The sequence below is a fragment of the Ammodytes marinus genome (assembly GCF_949987685.1).
Source record: "Ammodytes marinus genome assembly, chromosome: 5".
NCBI classification, from domain to species: domain Eukaryota; kingdom Metazoa; phylum Chordata; class Actinopteri; order Uranoscopiformes; family Ammodytidae; genus Ammodytes; species Ammodytes marinus.
In genome coordinates this window covers 27,498,333-27,519,254 of record NC_137234.1, presented here as the reverse complement: position 1 = coordinate 27,519,254, position 20,922 = coordinate 27,498,333, and the positions used below count along the sequence as shown (strand labels likewise).

The 20,922-nt window shown below is 40.8% G+C and overlaps 1 protein-coding gene across 1 annotated transcript in view; it reads right to left on the bottom strand.

Annotated features, from left to right (window-relative positions):
• Positions 1 to 9,800: 9,800 nt before the first annotated feature.
• Positions 9,801 to 20,922, bottom strand: part of LOC307251053 (uncharacterized protein) — a gene marked incomplete at its 5' end in the record, with an annotated part of 63,028 nt that continues 51,906 nt past the window's right edge. Inside the window, one exon of the mRNA XM_080028361.1 lies at positions 9,801 to 10,068. Within this exon, the coding sequence (XP_079884487.1) occupies positions 10,002 to 10,068 (67 nt within the window). The 3' untranslated portion in view covers positions 9,801 to 10,001. The remainder of the gene's footprint in view (positions 10,069 to 20,922) is intronic.

The following is a 20,922-nucleotide window of genomic DNA, read 5'->3' as shown; positions in this document are numbered from 1 at the left end:
TGCCTTCCAGTGTTTTCCAGTCAAGTGTATCAGTGGTGAGTGGGGGTGGGTGGCAGGTATGGTTGTTGCGCTCCAACCAGTGCACTAATGTAAACCGTGGTTTAAACATTTACCAGGAGTCAATACACACACTGCCCCAAGCTGCCTTGACCTCAAGTTCCACACCGCTGTCGAATGCAGTCACTGCCTAAGATTTTTAAACATTGAAGGTTATAAAACTTTTAACACATCTATATGATTGCCTAACCACATTTATAAATATTTACAGGAAGAAAAAAAAAGCTTGGTTGACAGGTTGCAGCATTGTGTGAGTATATGTGTATGTGTGTGTGTGTGTGTGTGTGTGTGTGTGTGTGTGTGAAAGACGGGTTCCCACAGATGGGTGGTTTCTGAGCTTAGCGCCAACAACTAATCAATCATCTTCTACAGAAATTAAGGACAGGTAATGATGCATTTCACTTTGGGAATAAGCATACACGCACACGCACACACACAGATGCGCACACACACACACACACACACATACAATGCCAAACTATTTGAAGGCTATCGGATTTTTAGATTTACTGATTTGAAGAAAAACAACTTTTTAAAATCTAAATGTTGTGATTTATACAGAAAGTAACTACCTTTGAAATTGTGTTGCCCAGGTGTTGTTAACCAGACTGCTCTGGACAACAGAACAACCCCCCCCCCCCTCCCACCACCATTTATCAGGATGGTGGCAGGGTGTGTCCTCATTACACATAGGGGTCAGGGTTGGGTGGTGTTACAACATACTGTAGCCTGGGATCGCTGCAGCTCATTACGTAATGACTCCATTTATTATTTAGAGAGGCGGGGACAGGCTGTCATGACGGTTTTACAACCACATTAGTGTCACATGTTCTGATTTTCACAAACCAAAAAAACTCTCAGAGCGACAGATTAAATGATGTTAGTATGTATCTATAGGCAGCATCGGAAGCTGTATGCACAAGCGAACACGCTCTGCCGTAAGTTTAGTATGTGCTCTGTACCTCTGTGCTCAAAATCTCACTCTTTAGAGCATATTGTACACCGATGTATACTGCCCACCTGTGGTGTCGTTATAAACAAGGCAGCATTAGAAAGCTTAAAGTGGCCTATAATGATAGCATGAGGCTGCTGCTGAGAGCTCCAAGAAGCTCCAGCGCAAGCCAAATGTTTGTAAGTGTTGGGGTCCCTACTTGCGCTGCTGTGCTGCGTGGCCTGATGTATGGATTTATGTGTAGGGCATCTGAGTCCGAAAATAACTTGCAGTTTTGGCCAACCCTCTCTGCAGTTCGGTCAGATTTTCTTCCAGACTGTGGAACCATTGGCGATCATGTCTGTATGCTTGGCACTGAATATTCTGGAAGGCTGTGTATTATTATTTTTTTACTCTGTGTTTGTCTACTTGTTTATGTTGTTTGTGTTGATATGGATCCCCCTGGGTCTGAAATAAATAATTATATATATGTATTAAAGCTGGGGTGGAGGATTTGGGGAGAAAATAGCAGTTGGGATATAGATCCAAATCAAATACCGCAACCGCTCCACTTGTTCTCTTTGGTCCCTCCCCTATGGTCCCTCCCTGACACGCTCTACACCAACAAAGTCGTGCCAAAGTGAATGGACGGTCCCAACAGCCAATAAGAACAGAGAATCGGAGCCTCGCTCTGATTGGTCAAAGTGTACAGCTCATGTTAACTTTGACCAATCAAAGTTAACTTTGACCAACCAAACCAAATCAATTGATATCTAAGGGGGCTAGTTCTGTCTGCGGATTAAGAAACAAAAGGGGGGGGAGCATGTGGGACTGTTTCAAAATAAACTGTTGCGTACGTGTAATATGTCTATTGCACTAGGCATAGAGGAAATCTATCAGACAAAAGATAAACAAACAATACTTGTGCAAGTATGATACATTCTTTGAAGTTTTTTTTCGCTTTGAATGGGACTTTGTTGACACATGCTAGCCAATGCTGTTCCATCAATGCTTTTTTCAAATTTATCATCATCATCTATTATTCTAACAAAAATAAGCACATTTTGAAATGTTAGACCTATTCCTTTAACTTTTTTTCCCCCATGTGATTTCATACAAAGAGAGAATGAACTGATGCATGTCTGGCTTTGGAACGCGGTGGTTTCACTCACATGCTTGTTTCCAGTGAAGCGAGCAGACATCCCTTAGTGTTATTACATGGCCGCCGCCACCGTCTCTGGAGAAGTGACACATAGCAGCAGCGGCACCGTGTGAGTGATTTTACAGATGTTGCTAAATGGAGCAATGGCAGGGCTGCTGCACATCTGTAGAGGGTCACAGTGTGTGTGTGTGTGTGTGTGTGTGTGTGTGTGTGTGAGAGTTTATGTGCGTGTGTGTGTGAGTTTATGTATGTGTGTGAGTGTAAGAGTATGTGTGTGTGTGTGTGTGTATGAGACCATGTCATGAAAGGGAAGAGCGACGTGCAGGATGTTCACTCTTGACTCCGGCCTCATCACCGTGGCCAGCAGATGAATAGAGGGAAACAGATGCTGCCCCTTTCACTTTTCCTGCCTGCCACTTCCTATTACCTCTACAGAGGGTGTGTTTGTGTATAGATGTGTGTGGGCGTCTTTTTTTTTTTTCTTTTCTTTTTTCATTTACTTCACTTTATCTCTGCTCTGGTCAGGATAGCTATATAAATGTCTACTGTATGTGTGTCTCCATGTTTCCATTTTGCAATGAACAAGGTGACGTATTCAGAGCGGGACCAACTGGTAAATTAAACTTTTGCCATATACGGTCGGCCAATCAGCGAATACATCTTTCTTGCTAATGAAAGATTTGAGTGCCGTCTTCTGTTCATTTTTTAAAATAAATATAATGTAATGATAATGTATAAATGTGCAAAAATGTTAGAAATCGGTTCATCCTAGCCCGAGAAAAGTCAGAAATAGGGTGTTATGGTCTCACTGTCTAACACTACATTTTCCCATGTGTGACATCACACAATCTCTCTAAAGTGAAGGTTTCAGTTGATAATTCTCTGCAGGTTCATCACTACGAGTGACAACCTTCCTATCGTCAAATTGTTTTCACATTGTCATTTATAACTATAAAATATAGATGACAACCGTTTTAATGGATTGACCCAATTGAGTAAATGACACAATTTGAAACGAGCTAATAGTTACGTTGAACTTTCGAATAACTTTACATGTAAACCTAGCAAAGAGTTCCACCACAGCATTTATATTTTAATGCACTTGTTTTTGGCCGTCGTTAACCTGTCAAATAAGCTGTAAATCAGAAATCCTCACAGCGTTTTTCACAATCAGAGTTTAACTCATTCTGACGCTTTTATGATGTTGACATTCATCCATCTCAAAGGGATTTAATATTCCAGGATAAGATCATTTCCAAACATAGCCAGAGTTGTCATTCAAAATCTCCTCAAGAAGAATTTCTGCTTTTGAAATTACAGTATGTACTTTTTTCCCTCTTGTAGCCTGTCAAAGACTTGTGCAACCCCTGTTGTTTTTTTCACGCCAGCACTTGATGAGCTGGTGTCCTTGCCAGCACTGAGACAGAGACACTCCCAGGTCAGTTCAGCATAATGTGATGTACTGTAGTGCAGGTATCAGGTACAGAGATGGACTCTTCTCCACTTTCCCCTCCAATGAAAGAATGTGATTGAAGATTAGCTCAACAGGGAGGATGTTAGGGAACTGGAGGCAATCATTAACCTCTGCTTCCAATCCAGCTATGGATTTAGAACTTTTCCTCAATTCATGGATTTTCTTTCTTGTTTTGAGATGGTTGCCCAATTTTGCAACATTCACAGATTTCTAATTGATATGTTTTTTTTCTCGCATACTGCAGTTTTCCACTTCTCCTGTGGGATATTCTGTATACAGATTAACAGTGATTGTTCATAACACTGTAAATAATGGAAGTGCATGGGCAGATACAGATTCTATTTAATACTAGCATACTATATTAAATAGTAGGGGAAGGTGGGGTGAGTTGTGCCAGGGGGGAAGTAGTGCCACCCCTTGTTTCTAGAAAACCATAGAAGAAATTGGTCATGTGACCACATTTGAAGAGGCATCTATTTGACTCATCTTGTATATAAGGGAGACACATGGGATGAGATGTAAGCGCTCCAAAAAACTGTTTTTTGACTTTCAAAGTAACATTTCTATGATCAAGGTTTTTTGATTATTGTGTCTGAACATTTATAGACAAGTTTGAAAACATTTGACACATCTTTTGGTGCTTTAGTATGCTACACTATGAGTCTTTACAGTTAACACAATGTTAGCCCTAAACTGCTGCATCGTGCTAGTTTTTCCAAAATGCTTGGGTTTGGGTGATTTGTGCCAACGGGCCAGGGCTTGTATACGCTGGTCACCAAAAATAAAGTGATTGTCTACAGTAGCTCAGAAGAGACAGACATCTCCATTCCACTTAACAACACCACTGATGAGAGTACAGATGGCCAGCATGATGATGATGAGTTTGCTGGTGACTGTCATTGTGAGCTTTAACCACATAGACCTGCTAGGCCTTGTTTAAGAAAATTGACCCTTTGTAAAATATTTACTTTGAAAAAACCTTAAATTAGTAATTTTCTAATGGATTTGTCTTGCTTTTATATAGCATTATAGTTTATGAGATATATACAGTATATCAATGGCACGATTTACCCCAACATATTCTCTCCAAAGGCACAACTTACCCCGCACCGGGGGCAAGTTGTGCCACGAAATTGGTCTAAAGTCAACATTGAGTATTAACTCTAAATACTGTATGCCAATTAACCCTTAACTGCATCCTTGCAATATGTGGCAGGATTCTTTCTACATGGAGTGCTGTTTAAATGAATCAAGAACAATAGAACAGAGTAATAATAAAGCTCCAATGTTTCTGTGCAACACAAACATCGGCCCATCACCTAACTTTCCACATATATTCACTGAAATCTATTATCTAATGTTTGAGACTTCAAGACAAGCATGCAAAAGAACCGACATGAATGGAAACAAGAAACCAAACTACCACGGCAGATGTTATAATATGCTATATGCCTTTGTTTATCCATCAGCTTCCCAGGACGTCCCAAACAGCAATTTTCTGGATTCTTCATGTGAGACATCACAAAGGGGGCAAAACATTTCTCATTACGACAAATCCTCCTGGAAAAGCCATCACGCACAGCACTGGAAAATGTAGCCTTGTTAATCATTATGCCTCAGCAAAATGCTACAAATCCGGGTGGTGTGTCATGGTGTGCCTTGTTGTAGTGCCGAGGGGCTCCTTAATATAAATACAACTTCTCAGAGCAGAATAACAGCCGAACGTTAATGTTTCAACTGAAATTTGATTCGCAGTCAACCTCACCTCAAAACACATTTAGCTTCCTGTAAAGCCAGTCACCAAACATACACTTTTACAGACAGTAACACTAGCTAAGTAGAAGGCCAAAGCTTAATGTTTTTTTAATACACTAATTGGTCTATTCCATATTATGACACACTGAATAACAGTGCAGGCTAAGTGAACAGAGGTATGCGACCCCCCCCCCCCCCCCCCCCCCCCAACCCCCTGTTTCTTTTGGCCAGGTTGAGCAGTTTGTCTTTGATCCTGAACTACCGGGTCAAACCATTACAAGGTCAGAGGGGTCTACTCTGAACATTCCACAGCTTTTTAATAGGTCACTAACCGGAATGCTTTTACTCTGAAAAGAGACATGCAAGGGGATGAAGAAAATGTGTTATTTACAGGAGGGAGGAAGAGATCGAAATGTTCCCATGATCCCTTGCCTTCTTTCCTGCTCACCGGCTTTTTCTTTATTCTAACGACATTTGGTATCAGTGAGCCAAGTATCAGTGTGCGGTTGTGTCAACACCCACCCTGTCAGCCCATACAATGACACTAAATCAAGCTCTCCTGTCACGACACGGCACCTGCGTGTTAATGAACATGGGAGACACTTAAGACATCCGGGGAATAGCGAGGTATGGAGGAGCGGTTTGGATACGCAACCATTTCAAAACCCATGCAATGACAATACTGTACATACATCAACGTGATGAAAACTAACCCAGCGTTCCAAATCACATACTTTTTTACTATACTACATACTAAAGCTTGATGGTTTCCATGCTGCAAAAAAAGTAATTGGATGTAAAAGGGCATCTTGGTATTTTTGGCATACTGCATTTGACATGCATTTATTGGGACATTCTAAATCTTTTTCTATCATCCTAAATAGTATGGAAGTATGGGTATTGGAACCCATATACTATCTATGAACACAGTGTAACACACAAGCAGCGGTGTAAAGAGGAGCTGAAAACCATACTTGTGTGAGAGTAGAGATACCTCACTAGAAAAACGACTCCGTTACAAGTCACCTGTTACAAAAGTATCTGATTTTTAAAGAGTATTTAGCTCGTATGGACTGTATAATGCTGAAAGATGCACTAGGTTGAGCTCAAGCAATGGTGGAGAAGTACTTTGTTCCTTTACTTTAGAAGAAGCACAAATAGTAAACTGTAAAAATACTCTGGTACAAGTAAAAGTCCTGCATTTTATGTGTGCAGATATTTGAATTGGTAAAGTAACTAGTAACTGATCAGTTATCAGATCAATGTAGTTTAGGAAAGAGTAGAGTAACTATAAAAAGAAAAAGATTCAAGTTAAGTACAAGCGAGTCAAACTTGTACTGTACAGACATTGAGTAAATGTACTCAGTGAAATTACACCTCTGCGGACAAGCATGCGATACTATGACAAAATAGTCTAACAGTGTATTAGTTTACAATGATCCATATGTGGTCATAGCATAGGTGTGCTCAGGCAGAACACAAGGTGAAAATTGGACTCTCTTCGGAAAGAGGCTTAAATAAAAAAAAGGCTTAGTTTACTACTAGAGAAGAAATGGACAAGGCCATATCTGCATTGTCACAGGCAGAGAGGAAAATAGAGACCTAAAATTATCTGTGTATTAGAATGAATCTTCTTAAAAAAAAGAAAAAAAAAATTTCTTACTGTAGTAGCTGTGTATCTGTGTATCTGAATCTTATGGCAGTGGGGGCGGGACCCGATAAGCCTTTGGCTTCTCCTGCTTCCCTTCGGACGATAACACAAAGTAATATGTATGAATATGCAATGAGAAAATGATGTATTATGTGTAATTGTCCGGAAGAATAATAATAAAAAAAAAAAAAAAAAAAAAATAAATGAGAATTGGCTCTATAGGTGGGGCTTGCGAAGGTGAAGATGTGTCAGTGCGTGTTGAAAATGATCCTTGTGAGTTTCGAGATCAATCCGAGCTGTCACTCTAGCACACACACACCCACATAGGTTAACTCAGGCCACTTGTTGGGTATTTATTTACATTGACTTAGAAGATTCATTATCTGGATACTTACCCTAACATAAACCATAACCAGTTAGCCCACTTGCCTTCACCCAAAAATCAGCCTTTTACCAATTGGGGAGACGGCCAATAGCACAAACAATCCCCAATGAAGTGGTATATTGTGCCCCCACCCTCAGACAGAACCAGGGTCACAGTGTTCCCATTTCTTTATGCTAAGCTATGCTAGCCTCAGATTCAGCGTAAAGACAAGATAGATGTTTTGATCTTCTCATCTGAACTCTCTGCAAGAAATTAAAAGGCAAATGTCATATAGTTATTCCACATGAAATATACATTGACCGGCCACTTTATTTAGGTACACCGGTACAATTTCCGTTTAAGACATACAACTAATCAGCAAATCACATGGCAGCAACTCAATGCATTTCGGCATGTAGGACAAATTGTTGAATTTCAAACCGAGCAACAGAAAAGGGGAAAAAAAGAGTACCATCTCTGAACGCACAACACGTCCAACCTTGAAGCAGATGGGCTACAGCAGCAGAAGACCCCACTGGGTGCCACTCCTGGCAGCTAAGAACAGGAAACTGAGGCTACAATTCGCACAGGCTCACCAAAATTGGACAGTAGAGGATTGGAAAAATCTTGCCTGGTCGGATGAGTCCTGATTGCAGTTGCGACATACAAAGGGTAGGGTCAGAATTCGGCATAAACAACATAAAGGCTTGTATCCATTCTGCCTTGTATCAACGGTTCAGGCTGCTGGTGGTGTAATGGTGTGGGGGACATTTTCTTGGCACACTTTGGGCCCCTCAGTACCAATTGAGAATTGTCTAAACAGCCTACACCGAGTATTTTTGCATGTCCATCCCTTAATGACCACAGTGTAACCATCTTCTTAAAGGCCTACTTCACCGGTTTGAATATGAAGGTGTATTGAATTCTGAGATCCTATGTAGTGTAAATGTGCAAAAAAAAATAAAATCGGTTCATCCTAGCCTGAGAAAAGGCAGAAAGAGTGTTTTTTTTAACCCTATATTTCTCTTTCTCGTGACATCACAGAAAGAGAAATATAGGGTTAAAAAAAAACTTACTTTGTAAATATTACTGTGATGTCACAGTAAAAGACATCACAGTAATATTTACAAAGTACGTTTTTTTTAACCCTATATTTCTCTTTCTGTGATGTCACGAGAAAGAGAAATATAGGGTTAAAAAAAACACTCTTTCTGCCTTTTCTCAGGCTAGGATGAACCGATTTAAATTTTTTCTTTGCACATTTATACTACATAGGATCTCAGAATTCAATACACCTTCATATTCAAACCGGTGAAGTAGGCCTTTAAGGCAACTTCCAGTAGGATAATGCACCATGTCACAAAGCTCAAATCATTTCAAACTGGTTTCTTGAACATGACAATGAGTTCACTGTACTCCAACGGCCTGCACAGTCAGCCGATCTCAACCCAATAGAGCCCCTTTGGGATGTGGTGGAACGAGAGGGTTCGCGTCATGGATGTGCAGCCGCAAGATCTGCAAGCTTGAATAAAAGAAAATGGAAATACAATTCATCCATTAAGGTCAGGGAAGGACATCAGCACTAACTGTAACTTGAAATCTGACACTTGGTTCACGTCCCACCTAAGAAATAATTGCTTAGTTTACTATTTGCATATTTGGTTGCTTGTCAGGATATTGCGGTCCTTTTAAACATTTAACCAAGAAACCACTTTTAACCTCAGAGCATAACTCAGCTTATCCAAGACAAAACCCCACTGACATTTTAATATCAATTTCATAAAACATCACTCGTCACTCAATTGAAATGTAATAAGGACAGCATAATAGGCTGTGGGAGCAAACAGTGTCGAGCCGTTACTGATTTCGATACAAGAAGTTCCAACGTCGACTAAAGATAATTAGTGTGGTTTTGGAAGCTCTGAAAAAGTGACTCATGGTGCTTACACACACACACACACACACACACACACACAGCTTAAAAGGGCAAATCAGGTCAGTTGCATTTCTCAAATTTTACTTGCGAGTTCACTACGTCAGACATCCCTTCACCCACAACTCCAATTAGATGGGTGACACCCCCTCCCCCCCACCCACACACACACACACACTTTAAACACAGAACACTGTCATCCTATTAAATAATTAACAAGTCACCATTAAAAAGAATATCAATATTTTATTAGTGCCAACTATGTAAGACAATAAAAACACAGTCATGGTTAAGCATTTATGGATCTCTGTAAAAATATCCATTGCAGAGTAGTATCAAAATATATCTGGTCTACATGCACCACACCAAGACAGAACCTATTGAAAACATTAGCAGTATCTTTTTACCGGGCTTAATACTGGGTTTACTGGGCTTAATACTCCGGTAGAATTCTATTCTGAAAGCTCTACATCATGTTAATGGCTACTTCAGATGATATGCAGTTTGCATTAATACTGTTATGGACCCTGGACAGTTAGCGATTGAATTTGGGTCTCTTAGTGAGTTTGCGTCTCCTCTGGGTTCCAGACCACGCTAGTTTAATCTGGTATGTAAACATTTAGTGCATTGTTTCTCTTCACTCGTTCAGTCGTGTTCCTCTTCCTTCTTCAAAGTCAGATCAGTTTGGACTCCCTGGTGTTCCTGAATGGGACGCTGGTCTGATATCTGGAAGACAACTCCCTGAAAGAGAAAGACAAGGACGAGGGTAAATTAAGGAAGCTTCAGAAACAATATATATATTACCAGTTTATATTAGTTTAAAGTTTCCAGAAAGTCCAACTTTTTTGGCTTCTTGTTCAAATGGAATTCCGAGTCAAATTATTTAGAATAAAAATGAACAAAAGAATTTCCCGAAGCAAATGTGCAGGTATTTTGACGTTCTGTTTGGTCAAAAAGTTAAAAGAAAGAAGGAATCTCTATCATGCGATGATAAAGAATTAATGCATTTTCCTTTCTTGAACTAGTGTTTAACTTGAGCAGGAAACGCTAACTTTAGCTCATTATGCATACACGGGTGCACATCCAGAAAGATTGCACGAATGCTTTTTTGTGTCAGAAAGGTCTTTCACGGAACCATGTCACACTTGTGTGTGTGCTTTTTTTGGTTCGCCATATTGTCAAACAAACTTTACGTGTGCATGGATGTGTGCACGAGGGGCATTGTGCATTAGGTCCTGCTTCACTTTCAGGACTGTATGAAACATAAAGGTTTTCAATGGATCCCTGGTTTTATCATATTTGTGGTAGGTTTATTTTCTGAGATACTGCAAGTGACTTGGGCCAATATAACTAAAGTGGATGTATTTTCTTTTGGTCATTTTCCTTTTTCTGGCGTTCCTACTGTTTAAAACCACTGTAAATTCCTCTGGGTTGACCCGAGTTATTGGTTATGGTTTCCTGTATTTATTTCAGATCATATCTTCCATCTTGGCTCTGACATATTTCCTCTATAAACTGGGCCTTTATGTTCTCAGGAACTCCAAAGACAGTTTGTTAATCTGCCCAAACCAACCAATTAAGTAAGATATTATTCAGTCGCCATAAACCACAAACATTTGTGAACACACCCTCATTTCTATTTTTTTTTTTAATTGTCAGAACAACTTAACTCTGCTCCGTCAACCACTTACAGTGCAGTAAGCCTCAACTCCACATGACATAAACACCACTTCAGTTCCGTGGATTAAAAAATGTCCAGCTTTGACCATGGTGTAAGAGAGTTTGAGGGAGCACATGTGCTTGGAAGAGAAAGATGAGTGTGTGAGTATGTTCTCCTCTTTAGTGCGTCAGTGTTGTGTGGCCTGATTTCCAGTGCGTGTGTGAGTCAGTGTGAGTGTGCAGAGATTACCCTGAGCAGGTTAGCTACGGTGGCTTTAGCTGCGTGTGGTTGGAGACAGAACCGTCTGGATGGTAAACAGCTATTCACTGTGGCCAATCCTCAGTCTGGCCTTTCTACCATACGAGTCTATGGAGGTAATTCAATGGAAGAATTGACACTATGGTAATGTTGCTCCTTGACACTGGCCCCACATTATACAAGCGCACGGCAAAGTCAGTCATCGCCACTAAGCAGGCCGAGCCTATGGTGCAACCGGTGAGCTGGGCCCCATACTATTCAGTCCGCAGGCTTTAAATGAACTTGAATAATCCCATTTAGACCCAAAGAAAGTCTTGGAGGAAACAAAGGTGCAGCTTGTTTAATGTATTCTCCAGAGGAATCAGAATGGCACCAATAATATGACAACATATGGCTAAAAAAAACAAAAAAAACACAGACCAGTTGGAGAATAATTTACCCCCTGCCACCCACACACAAGCGCGGCTAAACAAGAGCAAATAAAAGACATCTTTGTCACCACCCAATGCTTTCACACAATCACTGGAGCAGGACCTGCATGGGGAATGATCCGTTTAGTGTGTCTACACGTGCGCCCATATTGGTTGGATGGCAGGTGCAGTTTCCTCCAGTCGAGGGGGAAACCCAGACTCGTAGAAGCAATAACCGTCTAACATCTACCTTCGATCTCTATTCGGACCCTTCATGCTGGCTATCACACTCAACACACTCGCGTTACCCCGTACTAATGCAGGAACACGGCACTTAACTGAAAAACAATACTGGTTGTAATCTGACAGTGTTGCATGCATGAGATTGACATCACACTCAAGCCTGTTGAGTATTGAGCGGATAGAGGAATAGCTTGGCTTAGCATAAAGGAAGATAGCAGGGGGACACAGCCAAATCCAGTACCACTAATAACTGTCTGTTTAATCTATATATAACAAAAATGTCAAAATTACAAAAAATGTAACAAATTCAGTTGAAAAATTTAGAGTTAACTTAAGCTAAAATAAAATAACATAGTGGGCAAGAAAACCCGTAATGAATGCGCTTGTAGGGATTGATGTATGCAATACAAAACCTGCACTAAAACCGGTTAGAGGCTTAGAACGAAGAGAGAGAGAGAGAGGTTATAAATAAAGCAACTTAAACAGACTGAGGCTGCTGAGGTACAGGCTATTCGCTGATGTCTAACCCTGCTCTGTCCATCGACTTCTAGGCCAAGAAACCAAATCAAACACACAACAAGCAAATCAAAAAAAGTTTAACTTCAGCACAGCAATGCATGGCTAAGTATGATTACTGCACAGCTGAGTATGCGACAGATAAAGAGAGGCGCTCCCAAAAGATTGTGACCTGGTTTACGGGAAAGCGTTCCAACACATTTCAGCCTGTAAATATTAACCACAGATAACTTCCAGGGTTTTGACAACATTTGATAACGATCACACACACCACAGAAATGGGTTGGCTTCAGATCTACTGAGTTCAGAGTCACAGTTCATGTCTTCTGTTAAACACATCCTCCAAAACTGGGCACAATGAGCTCTCTTGACATGTTGAGGCCTGACAGAGTGAGTCGCATGACTGATCACCATGTCCTACAACAAGAGTTAATATAGTTTCCAGTCATAGGAGGCCACAATGGATCAGCTAAAACATTAAGACTGGGACCACAATACAGCTGGGTGGGAATGTTTTGGACAAGGGTGGCTGAGTTACATATTCAGGTGAACAGAACCCTGTCCCCCACACATACACACTGTCATGTAAAGTCTATTGTGTGCCTGGTACAGTAATGGGGATGTGTTAGCCGGGTAACTCCAGACAATTGAACTGAGCTCAAGTTGCTTCTGTCTAAGAGGCTGTGTGAGTGCCCACGCACACACCCACACACAAAAGTAAATGGTTACAGACTTAACATATTGACAGCTTGGACAGTACATTCAATGATCTGCATTTCTTCATACATGTATAAATAAACATAGAACAGTGTTTCACGTTGACACACACACACACACACACACACACACACACACACACACACACACACACACACACACACACACACACACACACACACACACACACACACACACACACACACACACACACACACACACACACACACACACACACACACACACACACACACACACACACACACACACACACACACACACAGACGAACAAAGACAGTAATTATTACCTCTCTGCTCCAGCAGCCGTACACCATGCATAATTTAAATTCAATTACATTGTAAGGGGCCAGAAGGAAACTGGAGAGACACAGACAGCAGTAATGTGCTGCACCAGTAAAACCATTTCCTGTGACTCAGCAAGTCACACTAACTGAGCTCAGTTACTCGGCTCTTTGGGCCCTAACCACGTTCTTAACACAGATATGCATTCAGCTGCATCCAACACCGGCGGACAATTAACCTCTGAGGAACAATGGTTAACTGCGGCAGGCCAAATCCACTGTATCTGTTCATGCCATAGTAGGTCTCAAATGTTAGCTTTTTCCAGAGCCATCTTTGGCTAACAGAACTTGGTCAGGTGCCAACTCATGACCCAAGTACCATAAGGGAAGGAAGTGTATCATCAAAGCTATCATAATGAATCTTGAGGAGAGCATGCATTTCTATAAAGCACACTCTATATTAGGTGAATGTATCAATAATGTACAGTAGATGGCTAAATGAAAATCAGAGGATGAAATTGGAAGCACACTTTATCTCAGCGACTGTCTAAAAGTGTTACAGCAAATGACTGGAGTTCCAATGAGGGCTGAACTCCTCTGTGGAGAGGGGGGAAGGCGGTTCAACAGGTAAACAATAACGTGAAGAAAGGCCTCTATAATTTAGGAAGAGAACACACACACTGGGGACTGTATCTGCTTGATGTTCTGACAATCCATTCTTACCTGGCCTGTGTTCTTTAAATTGAACCGGGGGTGGTTCATTTGGCAACTCGGTGACACAACTCTATACCTTTTTACAGAGACACAATAGACCCGATCATTCACTACCACCAGCCTTCACATACCTATCTCCCTCATCCTGGTCCCAACAGGTGTTAACGGAAAAGACACAGCAGATATCAGATAGAATCTTACATATGGGCTATCGGAAGTGCTTGGTAGTTAAAGACTGTTAGCTCGTGAGTCCATTTAAAGCAAGTGAAAGGCAGACCAGGGAAAGGAAAATAGTGAGTGCATATCAGTTCTCACTTCTACGGATCCCTTAACTGGGGTTGTAGTTCAATTCTACAACATTACCAATTTTTATAGACGCTAGGTCTGTAGACAAAACTTTGCTGATCGTGTTTGTGATTACAAACAAACGTGACAAGCAAGTTCACTTTTACCTTTCCACAGTGCAGCCACACTAGGAGCCACAGGGTTAGTGTTTTGTTAGATGCTTAGATTAAACAAAAGGAGATGGGGGCATTATAAGCACCATTTTCCCCACTTCCTCCACTGCATGAACTCAAGTGTTCTGAGACAAATTCCTGTATTGTTATAAAAAGGTTGACAAAGAAGCCATTCTTTTCGTATGACGAGTTGAAATTTTCCTTTTGCCGTTCAGTTGTGCTTTTTCGCCCATCTTTTTCGTTGGAGGTTCCTTTGATTACGTTCCTTTGAATTACGTTAAAATAACCGCACCAATGTCAGTCAGTCTACAGAAATAATAAAAAGCTTCATGCCAACGCTTGCCAATGGTATCAACCCAACAGTGACTGTACTGTCATATACAAAACAGAATAATGTGTTGGTGTTTCTTCCATGTTGCTTTGGGTAATACAAGCCTTCCAACAGGCTGAGACGTTGCTAGGCAGACTCATTTTCAATTATTTTTTGTTATTATTGCACACTGACCTTTTAGAAAATTCTCTAGAGAATGACATCCCCTGCAATTCACTGTTTGAGATTCATTGAGAAATCTGAGTATATGTGGCAAATTAATCCTTGAATCTCAGATGATTATCTACACACCATCCTCAGTCCCTTTGCGTCAGCAGACTTAGGTTCTGGCATTGTCCTTTTATCTTGGCCCTGTTCACTTTTATACGTCTAACCTTGGTAGGCCTTTCCCCCCCGACAGTCATTATCTTTGACCTTTCCATTCAGTGTGGGGACTAGCATTCAAACCGAGCCTTTCATTAAAACTGAAGATAAGCAACAATTTATGGGATGTGTCTTGGTGGAATATCAACACACGCAGTCTTTTTCAGTTTTCTAGGAATGCGAGGAAAGCAATGACGCCAAGGAGCAATTTATTTTCTATCTATGCAATTTATCACTTCCCTTCACTGCAGGCACGGAGGGGAGCCTTTCCATTCAGTTCTTAGAAAAACAGCGAGGTGTGGTCCATTCAAGGTTCACTCGCTTTTACCTTTATACCCGTTAGCTTTTGTTCACCTTTTCTAGATCAACAGAAAGGCGTGGGCCAAAGCTGCCAATTACTTATACTGTACCTCTGCCTTCAGGCTGACCCCCTCTCAGTGTTTAAACTTCACTCTTTGAACTCTCTTTATACAAGTTTCACTATAATTATGGGACGAGCATAATAAAGATTGATTTAAAAGTGGTCATGGATCATTTAAATGTGAAAGACTAGGGTTTAATCTGTAATGAGGGGCTTTAGACATCCCAGTAGGCTATATAATGACTACAAGGATGACTTGTTCGAAGATCTACGGTATGACAAAAGGGAACCTTCACTACCTTGGTTTTGGCAGGAACATGAAAAAGGAGACATGGAGACAAACAGACATTTAGCATCCAAAGTTACTGTCTACATATGCATGGAAACTGAAGGGAGAAACAAGTGTAACTGTTAAAAGGCGAAGTCAGTGGTTAGGGCGAACTAACTAATTGTTGTCGAAATTACATTTAGTTCAAATCAGTGAATATCTCCTCACAATCCACTACCGGTCCATACTGTGTGTGCACTGAAAAGAAATCTGGTGTAAATACACAGCCTAGGCTCTGTAAGCAGGTGTGTAAACAAAGGCTAGCAACATGCCTGTTTACAGAGCCTAGGCTGTATATTAACAATTTATACTTTTTACAGCACAAACACACACCTTTTGGACAGGTAGCGGGATCGTGAGGAGATATTCACCTTTAATTCACATCTTGCTATTGTATGCTAATCTTCTTTCAAACCCTTTCCGGACTAAGGGCTGACACTTTCTTGAAAAAGTAGCGTGTGTGTGTGTGTGTTTCTGTGAGGCTTTGAGACTGAGTCTTTGATCACACAAACACCACTGTGTGGGATATCAGTGCGAGTCTTTTTTTTTTGCAACGGCGTGTGACCTGAAGGATTGTGTCATTCACATGAGTACAGCCCCTGAACAACAGCCGCGCATCGCTGGGAAATCTGGAGTGATGTCATGAATGATTTAGATCAGAGTGGTGTAGTGTGTCAAGACGACAATGCTCAACACCAATTAGACTGCACACAGGCTGGATGGATATTTTGAAAAAAGATAAACAGATCACTTGGACCAATGGGACAATGACGATTTAGACTGTGGTCGATTAAAACAGTCACGTTTCACATGACATGATTACATTTGGTAAGAACAATGCGCTAACGTTTTTAAAAAGCTAATATGTGGTGCTTGTCACATCAGCACATTTTTAGTATATGATGAATGGAAGTATAATGTTTCAATAAATGTCCACTGAGATGGAGTTATTCATCATGCAAACACAGATGACAATATACAAGTATGCTTTAAGAAGGTAGGTATACTTCAAACTCCATTTAAAACAAATCAACATACAGTATATTTTTGCATTAGTATTTCACCAGCCCTCTATCATTTAAAAAGGTATTTCAGCCGAGAAAGGGGCTGCTCTAGAAAGCCTAGCAAGTAAAAGATGGGGCCATATATATTATATAGCCTATTTAAATAAAAAGTTTCCACATACAGTTACAGCTACAATCCAGGGGGCTTATTTCTGTGTTTACAGTAGACCTGTTGAAATTGTTTGATTTGACATATGCAAACTTGTTGTGCATTTGAAAAGCTTTAAGAGGCTCAGTATTGTATTCTGTCATTTTTGTTTTGACTTTAAACTGCACTTTTATAGAACACCATTACTAATGTAGTAGGATGGCCTAGAGATAAGGGGGCCAACTAGCAACCATGAGGTCGCTGGTTCGATCCCCGGCACCGGACAGGAGGGTGTTATTTGTAATACTAGGGCGGCTGGTATTACATCTACGGTGCCCACCATCTCTACCATTGTGTCCTTGAGCAAGGCACTTAACCCCAAACTGCTCCAGGGGCACGGCAGCGCTGCGACCCTGCGTAATGACCCCCTCCTGTATAAATGCATGTGTGTGTTAGAGATGTGTAGGAGGGGATAGCGAAAAAAAAAATTTGATTACCGCGTGTGACTTGCCTTGTGTCTGTGTAATTGACAAATGAAGACTTAAACTTAAAAAAACACTAGAATACAGTCCATTTGAGATGTTAAGTTATTTGATAGGTCAGAGGTGAGGAATGTACTGTATGTTGTACTATTAAATTGTATGAAAATAACATTTTGTGAGATTATTACAGAATGTTATGAATTTGTTGTAAACTAGTGTACACTGAAGAGTGATTGGTATAGTCAGGGGAATGAATGTATCACTTGGCACCAAACACTGCAATGAGGCTTCCACTGTCGCTTTGTTTCTCTAAAATAGGATGAGCTGTGTGTGTTTGATCACTCATCCGTCCTGTATCCTCACTACCTTGTTACATAACACCACTACACCTTGACAATTCCCTTTACAACAGCGTGTGTGTGTGTGTGTGTGTGTGTGTGTGGTGAGCACATCCATGCATGTGCTTGAGTTTGCCCGATTGAGTTAGAAGCCTTTCATGCACATGGCCACGACCCTGAATTTATTCTGCATCGTGTTTCATCCGATGAAGCGCGCAAAGCTAAAAAAAAAAATTAAATAAAAAATCACAACAGCGCAAACACAAACAACCTGCCAACAAAAAAAATATCATCACATGCTGAATGTCTCAAATATTAATATGGACTGATAAACATGTGCACGTGTACGTCAAACAAAATAACACAAAACATTTCCCCAGATAAGAGGAGATGAGTACAGGGTGGGAGAGACACTGGCTCGTAACACTGATGAACATACAGCCAAACAACAATCCCAGAGGATCAGATGACAAGCTTCAGGCTGATCACAGGCTCATGCAGTATGCACACACACACCAATTGTGGTTATGTCTCTTTCGAAAACACATGCATCCCAAATTGAAAAACACTGGCCAACTAATTCCTGCACATTTTTGGTCATAGGGACACATGAATGCACACACACCATACACTTCTGGCAGGCTGTGGGGGTCACATGTGTTCTGCTGCTCCATCATGGGAATAGCTACGGCTCTAATTGTGTTAGTGACTTTATCCTGCTCACCTGCACACAATGATCATCTTCATCGGTGTCCTCACACAATGGGGCCAAACAACTATTTAGGCCCGCAGCAGTGCCCAGGTGGACACACACACACACACACACACACACACACACTACTTGCCTACCCTTACATTCAATCAAGTCCTCATCCTAAAATGCAATCATTTACATTATGAGGACTTCCATTTTTTCCCCAAAGAAAGGCAAGTCCCCACAATATCACTGTGTGAACAGAAAAAATACACACACACACACACACACACACACACACACACACACACACACACACACACACACACACACACACACACACACCCCAAGGCAGAAATTATTTACAAGCCGTTTTATTATAATGTAATAATAAGATTGAAAGTAATTCCTTGAACACTTCAATAACTAAGGCTAGCCAGAGTTAGATTTCAGTAGGTAACTGTACACACTTCTGTTTCTTTGAAAAGATGCCAAAGAGAAACAATATACGCCTGTGTTTATATCTGTCATCGTGTCCCAAAAAAATTAATCTCGTAAAAGTTTAATGACAAATACGTGCCATTTTACGGGATGACACATGTGCGTTCGAGTGTAAAAGACACGTGTGCATGTGTGTCTCTGTGAGTGTTATAGAGACTGGTCGAGCAAGTTACCTGGCACCCTGTCAGTTATAATGGTGTGCTGTGACTAAAAAACAAAATACAAAGGTTTCCTGCCTGCAAACTTGTCCGTCATAATTCTGTCAACATGTGCATGTCAGAGAAGAAAGGACACAAAGAGAAAGGTTGCATACAGGCATGAGTTCCGTGAGTATTTTGAGATTAATCTAAATTTAATATACCAATTGAAAAATCTGAGAATTGCATGATAACTGTTATCCTGTTCGGCAGTAAGCAAAGAAACCTGTCATGTAATCACAATGCAAAGGTCTCCTACTTTGATTAAGTTTAATTAGGGTGAGAGTAGACTAGACAGACGACATATTCTTCCAATGAACAGCAATTTAACATAATATAGAGAATATGTTTTTTTTACAACAGACATGCACAGTAAATTGGTCATGGTATCAAATATAATTCTTATTAAATGAAATGTTAATGGATGCATTAAGAGAGCTTTAATTTAAATCACTTTACAATCTACTGACCATTAGGAACTATTTGGATTTCACTCTTTCCCAAAATATTGACATGTCAACAAGAGCAGCTGGGCATTGCCATAGCCCCAGATTATACATTTGCTTGAATGCATTTTTGGTATTAATTGTGATAGGCCATTTTGTTATCGAATGTACCTTGACAGCAAGAAGGAAACTAGTTGATGGAAGAAGAAGTTGATGTATGGCTTAAAGACCTCCTGTACGAAGACCACATTCGCTATTCATCAAATCTCTCTCTGTCACCTGCTCCATTTGGAAAGTTTTTCCCCCTGATCTGACCTCATGCATTTTGGAAAGCGACAGAAAGCGGAAAAGTCATTTTTAGGGCCGGGTGTCTGGCAGGCAGATACTGTCCAATCACTGAGGTAGTGAAGACGGGACAGCTTAGCTCATCTTCCTGTACAGGTCACTTGTATTTCCTTGGTTCCCACACCTAAAAGGGAACAGCTGAACACCACTCACTACTATTAATATCATTTCCACAAACAGAAATGAATCCAGACACACACACACACACACACACACACACACACACACACACACACACACACACACACACACACACACACACACACACACACACACACACACACACACACACACACACACACACACACACACACACACACACACACACACACACACACACACACACACACACACACACACACAAAAGAAGAACGCTGTTACGTCAATAGTCGATAACTGCACACCTTCCCTGAGATGATTGGGAGGGACAAGTTGTAAAGAAGGTGCGTAACCTACTAAACAGGAAACTACAGGTCTATTTTAGTGCTGTGGTGTGTCCCCACCCTGCCCTGCTGTAAAATGTTATGGAAAACACTGCAGATTGGGTTAACTCTTTCTTTCTCCCAGTCACTCACACATGTTCATGTCATAAACCCATTGGAAAAGACCATAAACACATAAGTGGGATACCATTGACACAAACCAATAGGTCTGCTTATCACTCACATGGCTGTTGTTCACAGTGTGTGTGGGTGGGGCAGTGCCGCTCTTTTAAGCTTTCTTTTGTGGTTAGAAAATAGGAGATTTGACAATACGAAGCAATCCTCGGTAAAATGTCA